General features: G+C 34.7%; 1 protein-coding gene across 2 annotated transcripts; it reads left to right on the forward strand.

The window, feature by feature from the left end:
* Window positions 1-1,122: 1,122 nt before the first annotated feature.
* On the forward strand, window positions 1,123-17,743 carry LOC136235412 (ABC transporter D family member 1-like). Of its 2 annotated transcripts, none has more exons than XM_066025071.1 (25): window positions 1,123-1,326; window positions 2,134-2,413; window positions 3,641-3,865; window positions 4,380-4,577; window positions 4,715-5,169; window positions 5,496-5,628; window positions 5,711-5,789; window positions 6,088-6,326; window positions 6,422-6,726; window positions 6,826-6,937; window positions 7,045-7,203; window positions 8,541-8,640; window positions 8,721-8,829; window positions 10,163-10,253; window positions 10,525-10,649; window positions 10,748-10,897; window positions 11,077-11,149; window positions 12,217-12,397; window positions 12,476-12,634; window positions 13,506-13,664; window positions 13,782-14,018; window positions 14,958-15,121; window positions 15,476-15,528; window positions 15,884-15,962; window positions 17,492-17,743. In XM_066025071.1, exons 1-25 carry the CDS (start codon window positions 1,265-1,267, stop codon window positions 17,576-17,578), a joined length of 4,014 nt encoding a protein of 1,337 aa, XP_065881143.1. In that variant the 5' UTR covers window positions 1,123-1,264; the 3' UTR covers window positions 17,579-17,743. The 2 variants fall into 2 exon arrangements, with proteins under 2 accessions (XP_065881143.1, XP_065881144.1); XM_066025072.1 differs by having other exon boundaries at window positions 1,135-1,341.
* The last annotated feature ends 1,024 nt before the right edge of the window (window positions 17,744-18,767 follow it).

Below are 18,767 nucleotides of genomic sequence, written 5' to 3' on the forward strand. Positions count from 1 at the left end.
TTTAGGATTTCTCTAACATTATGATAATAATTCCATTAATTTCCCTATGAACGTATATGAAAAATAAAAACACAATAGTAAAAGAAATATGAATTATTAAGGATATTTATAACAAAAAAAAGTTATAGTTAAAAAACTGTTTAATCTTATCCAAAATTTAGCACTGAAACTAACAAATGGTCACAGACAATATAAACTACACAGTTTTACTTCTTATTCTTTCCATATGGAATTCCCACAACTAGGGGTGCGCTCGAGCCGAACCGAGACCGAACAGGGTGCGGCTTGGCTCGAGAAGTGCTGAGATCAGGCTCCGTTCGAGCTCGAAGCTTGCCGAGCCTGAAATTTTGAAGCTCGGCTTGAGCTCGATATAGGTTCGGCTCGAGCTTGAAGCTCGTCGAGCGGCTAGTTTTGATTTTTTTTAAAACAATTTTGAATATACTTAATTATACTTGATTAATATTTTATTATCTAAAACCAGTCTTCTAATCAAGGAATACCAAATTTAAACTAAAAAAAACAAATATAACATTTAAATGTCTTTTTTTTAGCCTAATACAAAATGAATGTCTTTATATTTTTTTAAGATCAATTAAGATAATTGTTTTTTATTATTATTTGTTATATTATAAACTAAATATTTATATATATATATATATATATATAGTAATTAAAAATCAATCGAGCCCACTCACGAGCTTTCGAGCCGAACCTAAGGAAGCTCGGCTTGGCTCATGAATGTCTCGAGCCGATCTCGAACTCAAACCAAGCTCTATCGAGTCGAGCTTTGAACGAGCTTTGACCGAACCGAGCTCGGACAGTTTGCGAACCATCCTGGCTCGTTTGCACCCCTACCCATAACACCAACATCAAAGACTAATGTCCAACACACGATGAGTTGGTGGTTTAAACAAAATAAGGTATTTTGAGAAACTTAATAATGAAAGTGTCTAGTTTGATAAGATATTTTGCAACGAGTCTAAAAATATAATTTTCCTAATTATGTTTTGGCTTCAAATTTTAATGGAGAGATATTAATGTGTAAAATTAAAAAGTTATTTACTTCAATCCATAAATCTTTTTAAAAATCAGAGGTCTCAAGATTTTTTCTTTATTAATTTTATTTGTTTTCCCGAAAAAATCACAGCTCGTTAGGAAAAGGGGACCAACTTGAGACTCAGAAAGCGAATTTGCCAATCAGTTTTGCTCATTTTCTTATGAAGATTTTCGAGCTCTTTTGGTAGGGGAAGGCTCATTTGCAGTCATGCCTTCTCTTCAATTGTTGCAACTAACTGAGCATGGTCGAAGTTTTATTGCTTCAAGACGGTATTAGCTTGTCTTGTATGTTCATTATTGTTATTTTTCTTTTTCATTTTTGATTATGTGAACCTGTTTGTATTGTAATTTTAGTGTCACTGTATGAACCGTCGATTAGAAGCTTGAAATTGTACTCAATTCAGGAAAAAACGAAGAAGGAAAGAAACGGATAATAGCAGGAAAGGGGGAAAAAGGGAATAAAACGAGTAATGTTGCGTCCCTATAGTTTAGCTTTGTTTTTCAACAGTTAATGAATACGGGGTTCTCAATCAATTTATTATCATTTGTTTAGGATTCGTGTGAGATTTGTTCCTCAGGTTCTGCTTCTCTGTTCTATTGAAGCTTGAAAGTTATCTTAGATTATTGACTAATACTAGTAATAGAAGTAGCATAGAAGATGAACTGAATTAGGTGATGCAAGGCTTTTTAGGGCATAAATGATAATTGTTGAACAGCCAAAGGTTTTCTATGAGATGCTTGGAGGATACTTATGGTCTGAAAATGTTACATTTTTCAAAGGAATAAAAGTTCAATTTGACCCTTCAACTCAGCTCATATGATTTGTCTCAAACTGAAATTTGGATATGAATTTAGCCCTCATTTTGATATTTTTGGTCAAATTAGTCCAAAAGGAAGGTGTGTCAGCCTATGATTCGTGGTTCTTTTGACGTGTGTTATTTGGACTAATTTGACCAAAAATGCCAAGTTGAATTGATACCCGAGGTTTAATTTGAGGTAAGAGCTGAATTGACAGTTCAGTCTTTTTCAAAGACTTAGCAAGTTGATGCATAATGCATGTGTTTGTCATCCAAACAGGAGATATTTGCTGCTTGCTTCTGGTGTCTTAGTTGCTGGTGGAACTGCTGCATTTTTGCAGTCACGGCTTAGTTGTATAAGATTTAGCTCTTTGGAGCATAACAATGTGCATAAAGATGATAATGGCAAGTCAGATAAGCTGGGTACAGATGAAGATAGAGTGAAGAATATTATACGAAAGAAAGGAAGATCGAAATCACTTCATACTCTAGCAGCAGTTCTTTTGTCTGAGATGGGCAAAATGGGTGCAAGGGACCTTTTTGCCATGGTAGCAATAGCAGTAAGTCTTATTCTGTTTTCACCCAAATGTGTTTTGTTTTCTTGTGATTTCATCCTTGAACCTTTTCTCGTAGTGAAACTTATTGCTTGATATTGTGGCACACACAACAGGATATGAATATTTGAAAAAGTCCCGCTCAATTTGTGTCTACATTTTCTCCTTTTATATGGAAGCTATTTTTTTCAATCCTTTATTACAAGGAAAATTGGATTTCTTAAATTAACACATAATTTTTTCTCATTTTCTTAGAAATACAGCTACTGATTTCACCATGGTAGGAGCAGATTTCTTCTTTGTGCATATTGAGACCACTATGTTTTATTTTTTATTTTTTTTTAATTGTCGAATTATTCTCGTTAAGTTAATATGAAAGGTAAAAGATGGGGATCTGAAAAAATGTACTATGATATAACTTAATAGAGGTAGGTTCTAGGTGTACTGAGTAATCCCTTTTGTTAGAGTATAAGTCAATGTAATTAATGAATAGCATGCCTAAGGCTGCTGTAGGGCTGCTAGAGCTGCTGGTAGGGTCAGTTTGTCTCCTTGATTGAAGGAGAACCTTGTATATATATGTGTATTGCTCTTAAATAGAATATATCAATGTAGACTCTTAATCTACATGGTATCCCATGTATTCCTAGTGTATTACATGGTCTGTATTACACCTTTCACAGTGGTAAATGCTGTTGCAAGGCGAGTTCATTGTTGTGGCTTCGCCAATGTAACTAGCTCAAAGTGCTGTAACAAAAAATTGATGATTATCTTGGTTCCTTTTTCATCATATTTTTCTTGGACCTTTCTTGTTTGGTGATAAAGTAGATGGTAGTTGGTACAAGTAGTATTGCTTTTTGATGCTAATCTAGAGGCATCTAACCATTGCTCCAATGCCTAAGTGCAGATAAAAGGAGTATAACATTGCAATTGTTACCATGAATTAAAATAAAAAATAGAGTACCTTGACCATTTGTGAAGTAGACAGTTCAGTCATCCGTGACTTCATTTTCTAATTTGTCTTTCACCTTTTACATTTTCTTTGTTTGCTAACCTATATATGTAATGCGATTCATTGCAATTTTGTTTATCAATCGACTTTTTTTTTTGAAGACACAAAGAGATAATAAAAATATCCATGCAATTACTATTTAGCACGGTATCCTTAATCATTGTGCTTTTGCTTTTATTAATTCATGAATAGGATGGTTACTCTGGATCTACACTTCTTTGCAGATATTGAGAACTGCTTTGAGCAACAGATTAGCGAAAGTTCAGGGGTTCCTTTTTCGAGCTGCTTTTCTTCGACGTATACCTTTATTTATCCGACTGATATCTGAAAATATATTATTATGTTTTCTTGTCTCAAGCATGAATTCCACTTCAAAATACGTTACTGGGACTCTAAGTATTTGTTTCAGAAAAATATTGACAAAACATATCCATGCGCATTATTTTAAGGTAATAACTGGATCTATTTATGTGTACTGGATGATAATATTTTGATTATATTGTATCAATTATTTTTACTTTTTCAGATAAAATCCTTTTCTCTCCTTCCATCCAGCTCCTCTTGCTCATTTTTTTTTTATAACTTTATGTCTGGATCACCCATTTGATGAACTCTTGGTTGGGTGAGGTATGCACATAGGAGCTCCTTGGTCTTCCTTTTATTAACAGTAAACATTGAAAGGGTTTGTAAATGCATGCGTCTACATACATGCACTTCTGTGGAGATGTAAAAGGTTTTTTATGCTAAACTTCCAAAATACATTTCTAGTTAACAGAAGTAAACATAATTTTTGGTGAAGAAATCCTGAAATATATTATTTCTTCCATTTAAGATATGTTGCGTCTAGAATTTTTCCATGTGAAAACACTATAGGTCAAAATATTGCTTTACGAACGACGTCCTTTATCAATTTTGGCATGGTTTCTTTTTGGTGATGCATTGATCTTTTTATTTTGGTTCCAGGACATGGCATATTATAAAATGTTACATGTTGATGGTCGTATTAGTAATCCTGAACAACGAATTGCAAGTGACGTACCGAGGTTCTGTTCAGAATTGAGTGAACTGGTGCAAGATGATTTGATTGCAGTCACTGATGGTCTTCTCTATACTTGGCGCCTATGTTCTTATGCTAACCCAAAATACTTTTTCTGGATTCTGGTAATTATATGTCAATCTATAATATGTATCAGGTTTTCTATTTTGTAAATTCTTTTGACTGGCTGCTGACAGCTTTATATGAAGATTGTTGCAGCCTTCAGAGTTTTCGACTTGACACATGATATCAATGTTCCCAGGCATATGTATTGGGAGCAGGTACCATAATTAGAAGGTTTTCACCGGCTTTTGGGAAACTGATGTCCAAAGAACAAGAACTTGAAGGTGAATATCAGTGGCTTCATTCACGTTTAAGGACCCATGCAGAAAGCATAGCATTTTATGGTGGAGAAAACAGAGAAGAATTTCACATTCAGCAGAAGTTTAAGGATCTTGTTAGGCACATAGGCGTTGTGCTTCATGACAATTGGTGGTTTGGCATGATTCAAGATTTTCTCATGAAGTATCTTGGTGCTACAGTTGCTGTTATTTTGATTATTGAGCCCTTTTTCTCTGGTCATCTTAGACCTGATGCTTCAATTATGGGAAGGGCAACGATGCTAAGCAATTTAAGATATCATACCAGTGTCATCAAATCACTTTTTCAGTCCTTGGGTACTCTTTCTATAAGTTCAAGGCGACTTAATCGTGTCAGGTATTTAGAAATCGTTCACCCATCTATTTAAGCCCTAATATGAGGATTTTTGCCTCTGTTGCCTCTTAGTATAAGTGGGATTTTGCTTCATTCTTTCTGTTTATTTCTTTTAACTTATCATATACAAAACTGCTCTCCTGCTAAGTTCCATTTCATCTACTGGATTTTTTTTTGTGGAACACAATCTGCAAAAATATGTGCAAGAGAATAAAGAGAGGACTGTAAAATATCAATATCAAGAAACTTGGTTGAGTGATGTTGAGCATGGTTTGCACCTGCTTTCAAGTATTTTTCATTTTCTCTGACCAGGTGTTTGTTTTAATTAGTGGTTATGCTGAGCGCATTCATGAGTTAATAGCTGTATCAAGAGAGTTAAACAGTGATGAATTTTCACTGCAAAGCAGTAGAACCAGAAACCACTTCAGTGAAGCTGATTACATTCAGTTTTCTGGTGTTAAGGTACTTGAAACTTAATGGCTTTTATTTCAGCGTCTTATTTTATTAGTACTCATTCCTTGTTCTTACAGTATTTGCTTGTTAGGTTGTCACTCCAACTGGTAACGTTTTGGTTGAAGATCTGTCTTTGAAGGTTGAAGCAGAATCTAATCTGCTGATTATTGGTACCTATATGACCTTAGATATGTTCTCTTTCCTTTTTTAACATATTTATGTTAGCTGCACCACTTCTTCTTTTCCTTTCATCATGGTTCTATGTTTATGGTTCTACTTGATTTCATTTATTTTTTCCTAAGCAAGGATATGTTCATTAATAAAACTAGCATCCGTGACACATGTAGTTGCAATGTAATGGCAGGTGTTGAGGAGATTTTATCTGTAAAATACCCTTATATACTGGACCAGGACAAGCATTTAATGTTAATATTTCAGAAGTTTATTTGTCATTTTTTTTTGCTGAAGGTCCAAATGGTAGTGGAAAGAGCTCACTTTTTCGGGTTCTAGGTGGCCTCTGGCCATTGGTGTCTGGCCACATTACAAAACCTGGTATCGGTTCTACTCTTAATAAGGAAATTTTCTATGTGCCACAAAGGCCATATACAATCGTAGGGACACTGTATGATCAGTTAATTTATCCTCTTACTGTGGAGCAAGAGACCGAACCACTAAGACACAGTGAAATGGTGGAGTTATTAAAAAATGTAATGATTTGTCATATTCATTTTTCTGTTGGTTTCCAGAACTGCAAACTTGGCATCTTATACTGTTTAAATTTCATTTCTCCATTTTTTTATAGGTTGACTTAGAGCATCTATTAGATCGTTATCCACCTGAACAAGAGGTTAATTGGGGTGATGAGTTATCTCTGGGAGAGCAACAAAGGTTAGGGATGGCAAGACTATTCTATCACAAGCCTAAGTTTGCAATCCTTGATGAGTGTACTAGTTCTGTTACTACTGACATGGAAGAACGCTTTTGTGCAAAAGTTCGAGATATGGGAACTTCATGCATAACTATATCACATCGTCCAGCTCTGGTGGCATTTCATGATGTCATTTTGTCCTTGGATGGAGAAGGGGGCTGGCAAGTTTTTTATAAAAGGTTCGATTTTAGTTGGTCATCTTTCTTTTTCTTATATTTTGTTTTCTAGTTTTTGACTAAAAATTAGTTATTTGTTTGTTAAAATCCTTGACACATCAGGAAGGAATATTCTTCCTTGCCTCCAGTTGGGACCAATGTCATAAGGGCATCTGAGACTGATCGCCAAAGTGATGCCATGGTGGTTCAACATGCATTTGCTTCAACTGATACGGTGACCTCTACGTAGCACCTAAGAACATATTGTTTTTGACAATATCGATTTGCCGTGTGTCAAGAATATGATTCTTTCAGCATAAAATCAATGTTACTTTTATCTAGGATTCGACATTCTCAAATTCAAAGGCAGAGTTTCATATTTCAGAGGTAATAGCAACATCCCCGCGTGAAGATTTTGAATCCCTATTGCCAGTTGTTCCTGAACTTCAAAGCCCTCCTAGGGCATTGGCATTGAGAGTAGCTGCCCTGTTTAGGATACTGGTACTCCTTTTCTTCTTCACTCAGAATTATGCTATATTAGCATGAGATTTGTTGTGGGTCGTCATTATATAATTGTGTATGAAGTTAATATTGACATTTAGTTTCATAGTGGCTATTAGTATTGCTTCAACATTCATTTCATATGATCTTGATTTTTTATATTTAAATTTGCAGTGCTTTTAATCTGAATCATAAACATCATCATGAAAAGAGAGACACAAGTATAAAATATGCTTGTGTTTATATTTTGCGCTAGACTACTAGATCTGATTATAGCTTAGTCGAGTAGGTTTCAGTTGTGTACAAACCTCTGTCGTTTCCACTTCTTTTTCGTTTTCATCTTCCATCAAGTTTTTGCTTATTTCTGCAGAATTGGAAACTTCCAGATAATTGAAATTTTAAAATTATTATTTTTTTCACTTGTGTGATAATAGTTGCTTCTATGCGGTAAATTAGCCATAAATCCTTAACGAGTTGTGGCATAAACATTTCCAGTAAAAATCAAATTTACTACCTTTAATGAATTTCAACTGCTTAGTTCTCAAATTCCATTGTGTTTGTTGGCCATGTAAAACGAAGTGCGCTTGATGCGCCGGTTAGGAGGACTGAAGAGTGGCAAAGGGATGTAGTGGTGAGGGGTAGGGGAAGACCTAAGCAAACTTGGAGGAGGGTGATCGAGAGCGATATGAGTTTATTGGGGATTGAGGAAAATATGGTAGTGGATAGGACAGAGTGGAGGGGGAGAATTTGTGTCGCTGATCTGACTTGATTTCACTGTTTTATATGATGGTTCATGTTAGCTGACCCCGAATCATTTCGGGACTAAGGCTTTGTTGTTGTTGTTTAGTTCTCAAATTCCATTGTGTGGTAGGTAATTCTCGTTGATGCTAAATTTGCCAAAACTATTAGATATTGACATCATGAAGTTTGTATATGATTTATCTGGACTCGAAGCTTGCGCAACATACATGTTGCAGTACATAGCATAGCAGTATTTGTTGTTTTGCTAGTTATCCATTCCTTTTCTTTTTATTATTGTTTAGGGGGGAAGGGGAGGGTGTTTTATAGGGACTGGTGTTGAACCCAGGATATTCCACTTATATTTGCTATGAGTCTACTTCTTCTTATACTCCATCTGTGTTGGACTAAGAATTGCTATTGGCTTCATTACATGCTTATTGTCTTCTGCTTGTATGCACATTCTCCACTACCTACAAAATGACATCATCCACGAACAATGCTTCTGATTTTTGTCATTCCTAATTTCTATATATCATTGGCTGGCTCTTTAGTAGCTTACTTATTGTTTTGTTGTTTTTCTAATTCTTGCATTTCAGGTACCTACTTTGCTTCGTAATCAAGGAGCACAATTAATTGCAGTTTCTTTTCTTGTTGTCTCTAGAACGTGGGTCTCAGATCAGATTGCATCCTTAAATGGTAGTAATGAGTCGTCGGATGCATGTTGCCAGTTTGGGGAATAATTTTCTTTTTTTTTTAAAGCACCGACTTTCTTGTAGGTGCCACTGTGAAGTTTGTTTTGGAGCAGGATAAACCATCCTTTATTCGATTAATTGGTGTTAGTATTCTTCAAAGTGCAGTGTCTTCCTTCATTGCATCTTCATTGAGGTGACTATGTTGTTAAAAGTATTTCTACACAAACTTCAACCTTGTCCGTCTGTTTAAAATTTAAATTAATACTCCTTTGCAGTGCAATATTTTACATGAATATACATTTACTATAGAGTGCAATTATCAGCCTTTTAATTACTTGCTCGGGCTTCCAGTTGTTCAAACCGTCTTTGGTGATCCTCTACTGGCACTGTTTGCTTTTGTTTAGTCAATTCCCCAATTTATTACTGTGGATAGGAGGGCCAAACTGAATGCAACAGTAATTTTTGAAATCTGTCCACGTCAAGTGGGGCCTGTTCCTTTCAAGTTTGGGGAACCAACCAAAGTTGAGGTATTGGCTTCTAAGGTGAAAGAAGCCAATCCAACCTTTTCTTCTTCAGGGTGTACTGATGACTGAAAAAATGCTCACAACAGCTCCATCAGCCCAAAGAACCAGTAGTCTTATCAAAACGAGAACAATCCAATTTAGAAAAATTAGGAACCATATTACCGCCTCCTTGGTGTGCCTGTTCATGCCTAGAACCTTATTGGTTCTGTGGGTTACCCCTTTCTTCATGTTGTGCAGTTAAATCGCTTGCAAGTCCTTCCAACCAAGCTCTAATTGCTTATCTTTCTGCTCTATCTCAATCTCCATTTTCCTGGTACATAGCCGTGAAGGTCTTCAGCTGCTGCTGAATTGAACTTTGTACCCCCATATCCAGTGGCTCTGATACCAATCCATTATGGACCCTGGATCTGTCTTTGGTTATGGGGCCTTGAAGAACAAAATCTGGTTGTATAGGGGAAGCTAGTTTGTTGGTTTTTCTACCCTTATGACCTATTTGTTATGAGGTTGGGGCTCATTAGTGAGAACCCTATCTATCTTTGAAAGACAAAAGTCAACTCTGATCCCCTTTTTCATTTAGTAGGCAGCATCTTAAATAGGAATACAGACTAATTAATGCTAAGGGATAAATTATTATTTGAAAACAAGTAAATCCTATCTAACTAAGTCAAAATGAGATTCAAATTCAAATTCAAACTTATCTAATCTGATGCTATTTATTCAAAATTTAAACTGGTTGCTGACTTCTAACACATTCATGAGGACTGAGTTGTGGATTTGGCAATTAATGCCTGGTTGTGGACTGAGTTGGGCTGTTAAATAAATTCTGGAGCAAAATGACCCTGTATGCCAAATTTCGTGAGGCAAATGATCCTTTGTTCACTCTAAATGTCATGTTCTGACAGCAACAAATTGTCTTCTCATTAGCTATCTTTGATTTTGGTGAGTTTTGGTGGACTTTATGGTCTATACCTTCTCCTAGTTAAATTCTTTCTTCTTCCACAGGCACTTGAAAGTAGGGTTGGCTCTTGGTTGGAGGGTTCATTTGACTCAGCATCTGCTAAAAGAATACTTGAGAAACAACGCATTTTACAAGGTAAATAGGTTTGAAGTATCAATAATTCTTGGTAATTTGTTTCCCAGCTGAGTGCAGTGTTGATGTTTTTATAAAACATCATATAATGGATTAAGAATGCTAGTTTTAGCTGGCATTCACTATTGGATATAACAGTTCCATTTTATGCCCAAGTTCAGTGAATTTTATTTGTGAAGTGGTTCTGAATGTTGGTACATGTGCATAATCTTTCAATTACTTCCTTAATCAGCCTTGGGTAGCGATAATCTTAGGTTAATGTATTTTCTATCAGGTCTTCCATATATCAACTGGAAATATTGATGCTGATCAGAGAATCAGTCATGACCTAGATAAGCTGACAACATATTTGTCCAAACTAGTAACTGGAATGATAAAGCCATCAGCTGACATTTTGTGGTGGGTACACATGTCAACTTGGTATTATTTTCCTATTTCTCTACCTAATTTTCTAAGAAGCTTTATTTCCTCTTTTCTCCTACTGCTTAATTTGATAGGTTCACATGGAGAATGAAGCTTTTAACAGGTCAGAAGGGTGTTGCCATACTGTATGCTTATATGTTGCTTGGTTTGGGTTTTCTGAGAGCAGTTACACCTGACTTCGGTTATCTTGTAAGTCGAGAGCAACAACTTAATGGAACTTTCAGGTAATCGACTTCTGCCTTGTGTATTTGGTGTCAGTTTGTACTTTGCACATTAACAAGGGGAGATAATATGTATTATAGCTGTTCATGAAACATTAAACTCCCAGTGCTTTATTTTTCTTTAAAATTGCTCCCTTTTGCTCTTATGCAAACTAGTTTCTTTTGCTTGTGCTTAAGTTTAGGTTGATGCATGAAAGACTGCGTGCACATGCAGAATCAATTGCTTTCTTTGGAGGTGGCTCACGAGAAAAAGCAGTAAGCTACTAATATCGGACCACTGAACTTGTATTTATACAAGGATGTTTTGGTGCTTTTGGGTGTTGATCTTAGACATGAATCATCCATTACAGCTCGAATACAACACTTTGAAATTCATTAAAGTGTACATGTTTTCAGTGTTTTCTGATTAACATTAGAACAGTTACTGTATTGCTTGTGACTTTTTTCTTTTTAGCTGAGACAGTACTTTTTTTTATCAGTCATTACTTTCTGGAACAAATCCAAATTCTCTGGTTCTCTCTTTATGATTTGTCACGTGATAACATTCCCTACAGAACACTGTATTATCACCTAAATCATCTCCTCCTAGAATCCCATGCACTTAACTTTCTTTTTAAAACTCCCTATACAAACATAAAACTCCAAAACTGACTGCACATAAGACATTCTCTCTTTTATTTTTCCTGTCTTTGTTTTTGTTTAAAGACTACATAAATTTGAAATATTAATAGAGTTTGTATTTTCTAAATAGAACTGGTCTTTCAGTTTTTACAAATTTGAATTGCATTACAAGTTTTTTTAGATATCCCTCATTGCTTAATTAGGGAGTTATATGGCTAATCCTCCTCCTTTGAAGTATCTTCTGGGATGGGTTAGGCCTTTGTTTACATGGTATTAGCAGTGTTCGGTGTGATGGATATTTGCTTCACGCTCCAAATGGTTCTGGCATGAGGGTGTGTTAGATATCCCACATTGCTTACTTAGGGAGCTATATGACTCCTTATATATGTGTGTCAATCCTCCTCTTTTGAGGTAGCTTTTAGGATAAGTGAAGCTTTGTTTACAAGTCCATTTGCTGATGGTTATTAATAAGTTTTGTCTTATTCTGAATTTTCTTAAAAATTTGCAAAGTAGAGATGTTCAGCTCAAATTGATTCGTTTTATTTCATTTCAATTCCATTACTGTTTATTTTTACATCAGCATTTCCAGATTATGACAATTTGTTGTTTTGCACTGTGCTTCTAAAAATATATTCACTTTCATAACATGTCTACAAATAATATGTTTGGCATTCTTAATTATAGTTCTTGGATTCCTACAGATGATAGAGTCAAGGTTCAGGGAACTTCTTGATCATTCTCTATCACTATTAAAGAAGAAATGGTTATATGGTATCCTGGATGACTTTGTAACAACTCAACTCCCACATAATGTAACTTGGGCTTTGAGCTTGTTATATGCTTTGAAATACAAGGGAGAAGATGATATGGTAGCAACTCAAGGTGATCTTTCTGATACTTAAATTAGCATTTTTTTTCATCTCTTTACTCTCTCTCTCATCTTTACTGAGCATAGTGCAGGCGAGCTGGCACATGGATTGCGGTTTTTAGCATCTGTTGTTTCTCAGAGTTTCTTAGCATTTGGAGACATCCTTGACTTGCATAAGAAGTTCCTTGAGCTCTCTGGCAGTATACATAGGGTCTTTGAGCTTGAAGAGTTTCTAGATGCTGCACAATCTGGTAGATCCTTTCTTCATTCTCTTAACAAGTTACTTCACACAAAAGAAGAGAACAGTAAAAGAAAAAGAAATTAAGCTTTTAGAATAATTGAACAAAGTAACGGCATTTTTTGCCCTAATACTTCGTTAGCCTGACTATTGGTCACTAGATAGATCTCTATTTATGATATAATTCTGGTTATATAGCACACTGTGTGCATAGTCACAGGAGAAGTGCTGAGTATCATCTATTGTTTCTTGATGCACTTTCATTTGTATAAACTGCATTGATTGCTGATAAAATCCTTCAATAAAATTTGGATTGTTAGACCTCTCTAGAGTTGCATATCTTAAGCTCGTAGAATGAAAGTAATGGATCCATATAGCTGACCTGAATTTGATTAAGATCACAGCTCATTTAAGTGTTCAACAAAGCAGTATTAAGAGTATAAAAAGGGGAATAGGCCATTCACATATGACATGTAATATTGGAACTAACACAACAGAATCAATGCCTGTTCAAGCAAGCCAGGTCCACTAACTGTAAATTAACCTTCTACGAAGTTATCTTCCTCCTTTTGAAATAATTTCTGAATAGTACTTTCTATTGAGAAATGAATTGGAAAATGTAGATGAAAATCTGCAGCAAATTTCTTTATTCATGATTGCAGACATCCTAAGTCTCTGATGTTTTTTCCATGTGGTGTCAGAGATATGAAATCAATGTTAATTGAGCATCAATAATACATATATAGCGTAGGTTGAGTTAGAAACTATTGGTTAAAGCGTCCAATAAGAATCACTGCTTTATTTAGTCTATGTTATTTATATCCAGACTGAGTATAAACCTATGCTTTGTTTACTGTCTACTTTTTTAAATTATGGGCTAACAGGGGATTGGGAAACTGAGAAATTATCTCTATCGGAGGAACTCCACCTTAATGAGAAAGATGCCATTTCCTTCGAGGTTGATATCATAACCCCCACACAAAAATTGTTGGCGAGGAAGTTGACATGTGAGATAGTGCAAGGAAACAGCCTTCTAATCACAGGTTAGTTCACTAAAATCTTTATCATTTATGGCATGCAAAGTTACATCAATTACCCTCCAAATCTGTTGCTTTATCAAGCTTGAACTGACAAGTGACATGCATTCATGAATGATTAAGGTCCAAATGGAAGTGGGAAAAGTTCTATCTTCAGAGTCCTTAAAGGTCTTTGGCCCATTGCGAGTGGGAGAATTGTTAAACCATCCCAAGATTTTAGCGAAGAGACTGAATATGGTTGCGGTATCTTCTTCGTTCCTCAACGACCCTATGCATGCTTAGGAACCTTGAGAGATCAAATTATATATCCCCTCTCATGTGATGAAGCAGCTCGTATGACATTAAAGCTGTCTGGAGATGGTAATATATAATGTTTTCTTATTTCTTTAAATTCAAATCTTAGTAGTTCCAAACTGCGCTTTTCTTTAAAGATGCTTACTCTGAATATAGTTTGACTACTTGATAGTTTTCTTTAGTGTGCAAGTATGTAGAGAAAATGTTTCTGAGTCTTTTTCTTGTCGAATTTCTATTTTTTAAAATTTTACAATCGTTTTTGCATTTGTAGCTTTTAATTTCTTTCCAATAGCTTATGTGAGGTGATCTTGGCGGTTGAATTACACCCATGGCCCTCAACTTTGCTCTTATTTTCTTTATGGTTTCTTTTAAAACCGAACATAAAAGTCCATGAACTTCACTCTTTATTAACATAAAAGTCCCTTAACCTTTGACCATTGGTTTCTTTTAAAACCGAACATAAAAGTCCATGAACTTCACTCTTTATTAACATAAAAGTCCCTTAACCTTTGACCATTCCAATATCACGTAACCTAGCATTGTAGAGCTGATGGAATGATATTCTAAGCAAATTTAATTCTTGAACTTTTTGGTTTTGATGTCATGTAGGTGTTGTTGTTTGGTTAGGAGAGAGTAGCTGTTTAGAGAGAAATATTTGAAAAGGGTGATTTGGAAAATCGAAAATGGTGGTTCCATGGATAATGTGATTCTAAACAACTTTAATTCTTCGAATTTTTCAGCTTGAGGTCGTTTACTTTCATAACAGACTTTTATGTTAGTAAAAGGCGAAGTTCAGGGGCTATAAAGAAATTAAGGCCAAAGTTTAGAGGCCATGGATGTAATTTACCCAATCCTTGGCATAAGGATAAGGTTGGCTTATAAACATAGCATCTTTTGAGATGGGGAAATTGATTGTGTGCCAAAGAGTTAGGGAACCGTTTATGTTTGATAACCCTTTTCTATATGTTCTGCTCTTTGAGAAGTAGCATTTGCATTGACTTTCAGATAGACTATCTGCTGACACCACAAAACTTCTGGATGAACGTTTGAAAACTATTCTTGAGAATGTTCGATTGAATTATCTTTTGGAAAGAGAGGATTGCGGTTGGGATGCTAATCTCAACTGGGAAGATATTCTCTCTCTTGGAGAACAACAGAGATTAGGCATGGTGAGTAAAGCTTTTCTTTATCACATTGAATTTCAAACTGCGCGATTCTTCATATTCTGAAGGCAAAAAACATGCTGAGCCTCTGATAGTTCTGATTTTGATGGATTAAGCTCTTGATATTTCATTTTTTGTCACATTAAGCTCATGGACCAGAACAGCTGAATTAGTTCATAGCTAACTAATTTGGCAAGCACGGATTTAATGTGACTAAAAATAAAAAGATCAAAGACTTAAGATATTGAAATAAAAGATCAGGGCTCAATCCACTAAAATCGAAATGATCAGGACCTCAGGATTACCTGTTCTGAACTTATACTCCCAACTGCTTGATATGGTGCTTTTCTTATGTGCAAGGCCCGCCTATTCTTTCACAAGCCGAAATTTGGCATCCTTGATCAGTGTACCAAGTAATTAGACCCTACTTTTTTTTCATATCATAAGCGTGTTGTTTAGCAATTTACATAATGGTATCTTGTTGGTCTAATACATTTCTAGCCCTTTGTACCTACCTGTCCAGAAAAATCAACTGTCTCCTTATACTTGGAATGTCCTATTTACCCTATACGGAAATTTTGGACAAGTTGAAATGCATATAACTTTTTTAGGCACTTCAAGAAAATTAAGCTTCCAATAAGTCACTTTAAAAAAGTTCGGGTAAATAGGACGTTTCTAAAGTATAGGGGGTAGTTGACTTTTGGGGACGAGTACACAGGCTAGGGATGTATTAAGTCTATCTTATTAATTTTATACTTTTATTGTCAGTGCCACAAGTGTTGATGTTGAGGAACAGCTTTATAAGCTTGCCAAGGACATGGGCATCACAGTTGTTACATCCTCACAGGTAATTGGTGCTGTTAGAGATAATAAAAACTATTTTCGGAATGTTACTTATAGTGTTAAATTTGGGTTAAATTGTTCTTTTTGATATGGTGTTAAAGAGGTCTAGAGTTCGGGTGTGAACCCGTACTATTTGTGCATGCTTTAGGCTAAGAAGCAATAGCATGTGAGGCTGTGTTAGAGAACATAGAATACATTCTTGAAAGAATAAGTTCCAAATTAGTTTTTTGTTTTCGAAAAAATGCAGACTTACATTTACCCTTGACATATGAAATGTAAAAATTTACTCTTAACATTTTCAGGCAGGATCAGTTTTATTCTATCGAACGGAAAACTTGAATGTGTTGGTTTGACCGTTATTTGACTGCCACATAGACCTTTCAAACAAGTCTGTCAATAAACGAATTAAGGGTCAAAATGGTCCGTAAAGTTGGCAGTCAGATTGATTTAGCACAAACCGAATTTTAGGTATCAACTCAGCTCTCAAGTTGGTAAATTTTGACAAATTGCCCCAAAGGCAAACAATTTTAATGCCTAGTGTAAGTTAAGTATATCTGAGATAATTTGGTCTTTTGTTATTCAATAGAATAGACCCAATATATATATACAGAGAGTCCTAAACCAATACTAATTAGGAGAACCAAAAACCTAACCTAACTCTATCTAGGAGAACCGACTTATACATAGTTCTAACTAGGTTTAACAATGAGTAATAACAACTAAGGAACGACATCCTTATCAGTAAAGATGGCTTATATTATCTTCCTGTTGAAACATCAGTTCCAGTCTCAATAAACTTTGTTGCTTTATCAACGTGGCATGCCCGTCTCGGCCATGCAGCAATTCCAGTTGTTAGAAAACTAGTTTCTTCAAATGTTATTTTAGCTTCAGATAATAAACCACATTCTCTTTGTGAACCATATTCTTTGAGCAAAATTCATAAACTTCCGTTTATTAAATCCACTTTTGTTGCTGAACAACCGTTAGAGTTAATTTGTTCAGATGTTTGGGGTCCTGCTCCTATTAAATCTCATTTTCTGTAAAATTTGGACTATATCAAAATTTTCCAACTACAGGGTTGAGTTTGATTTGATACTTAAAATTCGATTTGAACTAAGTTGATCCTAACTGTCAACTTTAGCGATCATTTTGACCCTTAATTTGTGGATAAACCGAAACATGTTTGCGCATTTTTGACAAGTTGTTTATAACTGTATTTGTAATTTAGTATTTTAGACACTTTAACAGTTTTTTTTTTGTGTGTGTGATTTACTTGCATCATATGTGGTAGACTTAGTTGTGACATTTTGGCAGATTGTTTATTGACACGACATTTTAGACATGATTAATGTTTGGAAGATGTGATTGTAGTAGTTAATTTAGTCATTTTTTACCATTTCGTACATTAAGCATACTATACTAGGTGAAATTTTGAATTTTATCCCATTCCAGAAACCGAATTATTTTTTTGAAACACCATTCTTGAAACCCTATCTAACAGCTTAAGCTTTCTGTTCCTTGTATGTGTTGCAGCGACCTGCTTTACTACCATTCCATTCAAGGGAACTACGTCTTATTGATGGTGAAGGCAGCTGGGAGCTTCGTCAAATTAAGCAATGAAGAGCAAAATATAATTTATTATTTATCCATTCTTAAAAATGTAATTTAAATTTGTAATTTTTTCTCAATGAATGAGTTTCCAATAATGTTTTTGAAAGTAGGACCTAATTTAGAAGAGTAAAGAGAAATTGTAACAAAATCTAATAAATAATAGAAGAATAAAGAGTGAATTACTAAATCAAATTTATCATAATTAATTAGACAGTGTTATCATGTGACAAATAGAATTTGTTATTTTTTGCGTTTAGATTGATATTTGTAAATCAACATTCCCAAAAAAAAAATAATAGCAAACGATTACTATGTTCATTTTAGTTTTTTTCTGAAAAATTCATTTTATTTTAGTTTCTCAGTTATAAGGTCCTTTTGTTTATCTGATGTTTACCGTTGGAAAAAATTACTTTCGTCTAAAAGCAGAGATTCTCTGCTTTGGTAAAAACATATTTTTTATATATAAAAGGTAAACAAGATTTTTCTAACCAAACATCTAAAACTCTCCCTTTTAAATTGAACAAGAGAAACAAAAAGAAAAAAAAGTAGGTGAACAAACACATTCATGTATTTTTTATATAAAAAAAAGCTTAATACATTACCAGTTCCCTGAATTTGTCCATAATAGTAGATTGGTTTTCTGGATTTTGTAAGTGTCTCATCAACTCCTTGCCGTATCACTAACTCCTCGAACTTGTCCATAAAAGTAGATTATTTCCCTAAATTTTATAAGTGTCCTACTTGCTTATTGCGTAACAACTAAATACAAAAACCATGATGCTAACTCTCAATCCCTATCCATTTGATATAATTCAGCCCCTCCCTGACTATTTATTACTAACTCTTATAATAGGTTGAAAGATATGATAAGAGAAAAAATTACTTCTCGAATAGATGAAGATGTATTTTTAGAATTTAGATTTAATAGGTTTTTATATTTAGTTGTTACGGAATAAACAAGTCTAGAGAGTTGGTGAGATACATATAAAGTCTATGGATGGACAAGTTCAGGAAGTTGGTGATACGAAATAATCAAGTTCAAGGAGCTGATGAGACACTTGCAAAGTTTAGGAAGCCGATATATTATTATGAATGACGTATTATGCAAAAAAAAAAAAAAAAAAAAAAACAAATAAAATATGCATTAGGTTCAAATAGTTCTATGTAGCTAATGTTACAATTTATACGTGAAATTCAC

The sequence above is a fragment of the Euphorbia lathyris genome, chromosome 7 (assembly GCF_963576675.1).
Source record: "Euphorbia lathyris chromosome 7, ddEupLath1.1, whole genome shotgun sequence".
NCBI lineage: Eukaryota > Viridiplantae > Streptophyta > Magnoliopsida > Malpighiales > Euphorbiaceae > Euphorbia > Euphorbia lathyris.

Excerpts from the sequence above, each read along its gene's own strand:
- LOC136235412 (XM_066025071.1), top strand. The coding sequence starts at position 1,265 with ATGCCTTCTCTTCAATTGTTGCAACTAACTGAGCATGGTCGAAGTTTT. Across the intron at positions 11,150-12,216 it reads GTGGCTCACGAGAAAAAGCA|ATGATAGAGTCAAGGTTCAG; the intron begins GTAAGCTACTAA and ends GGATTCCTACAG. Across the intron at positions 15,963-17,491 it reads CAGTTGTTACATCCTCACAG|CGACCTGCTTTACTACCATT; the intron begins GTAATTGGTGCT and ends TATGTGTTGCAG.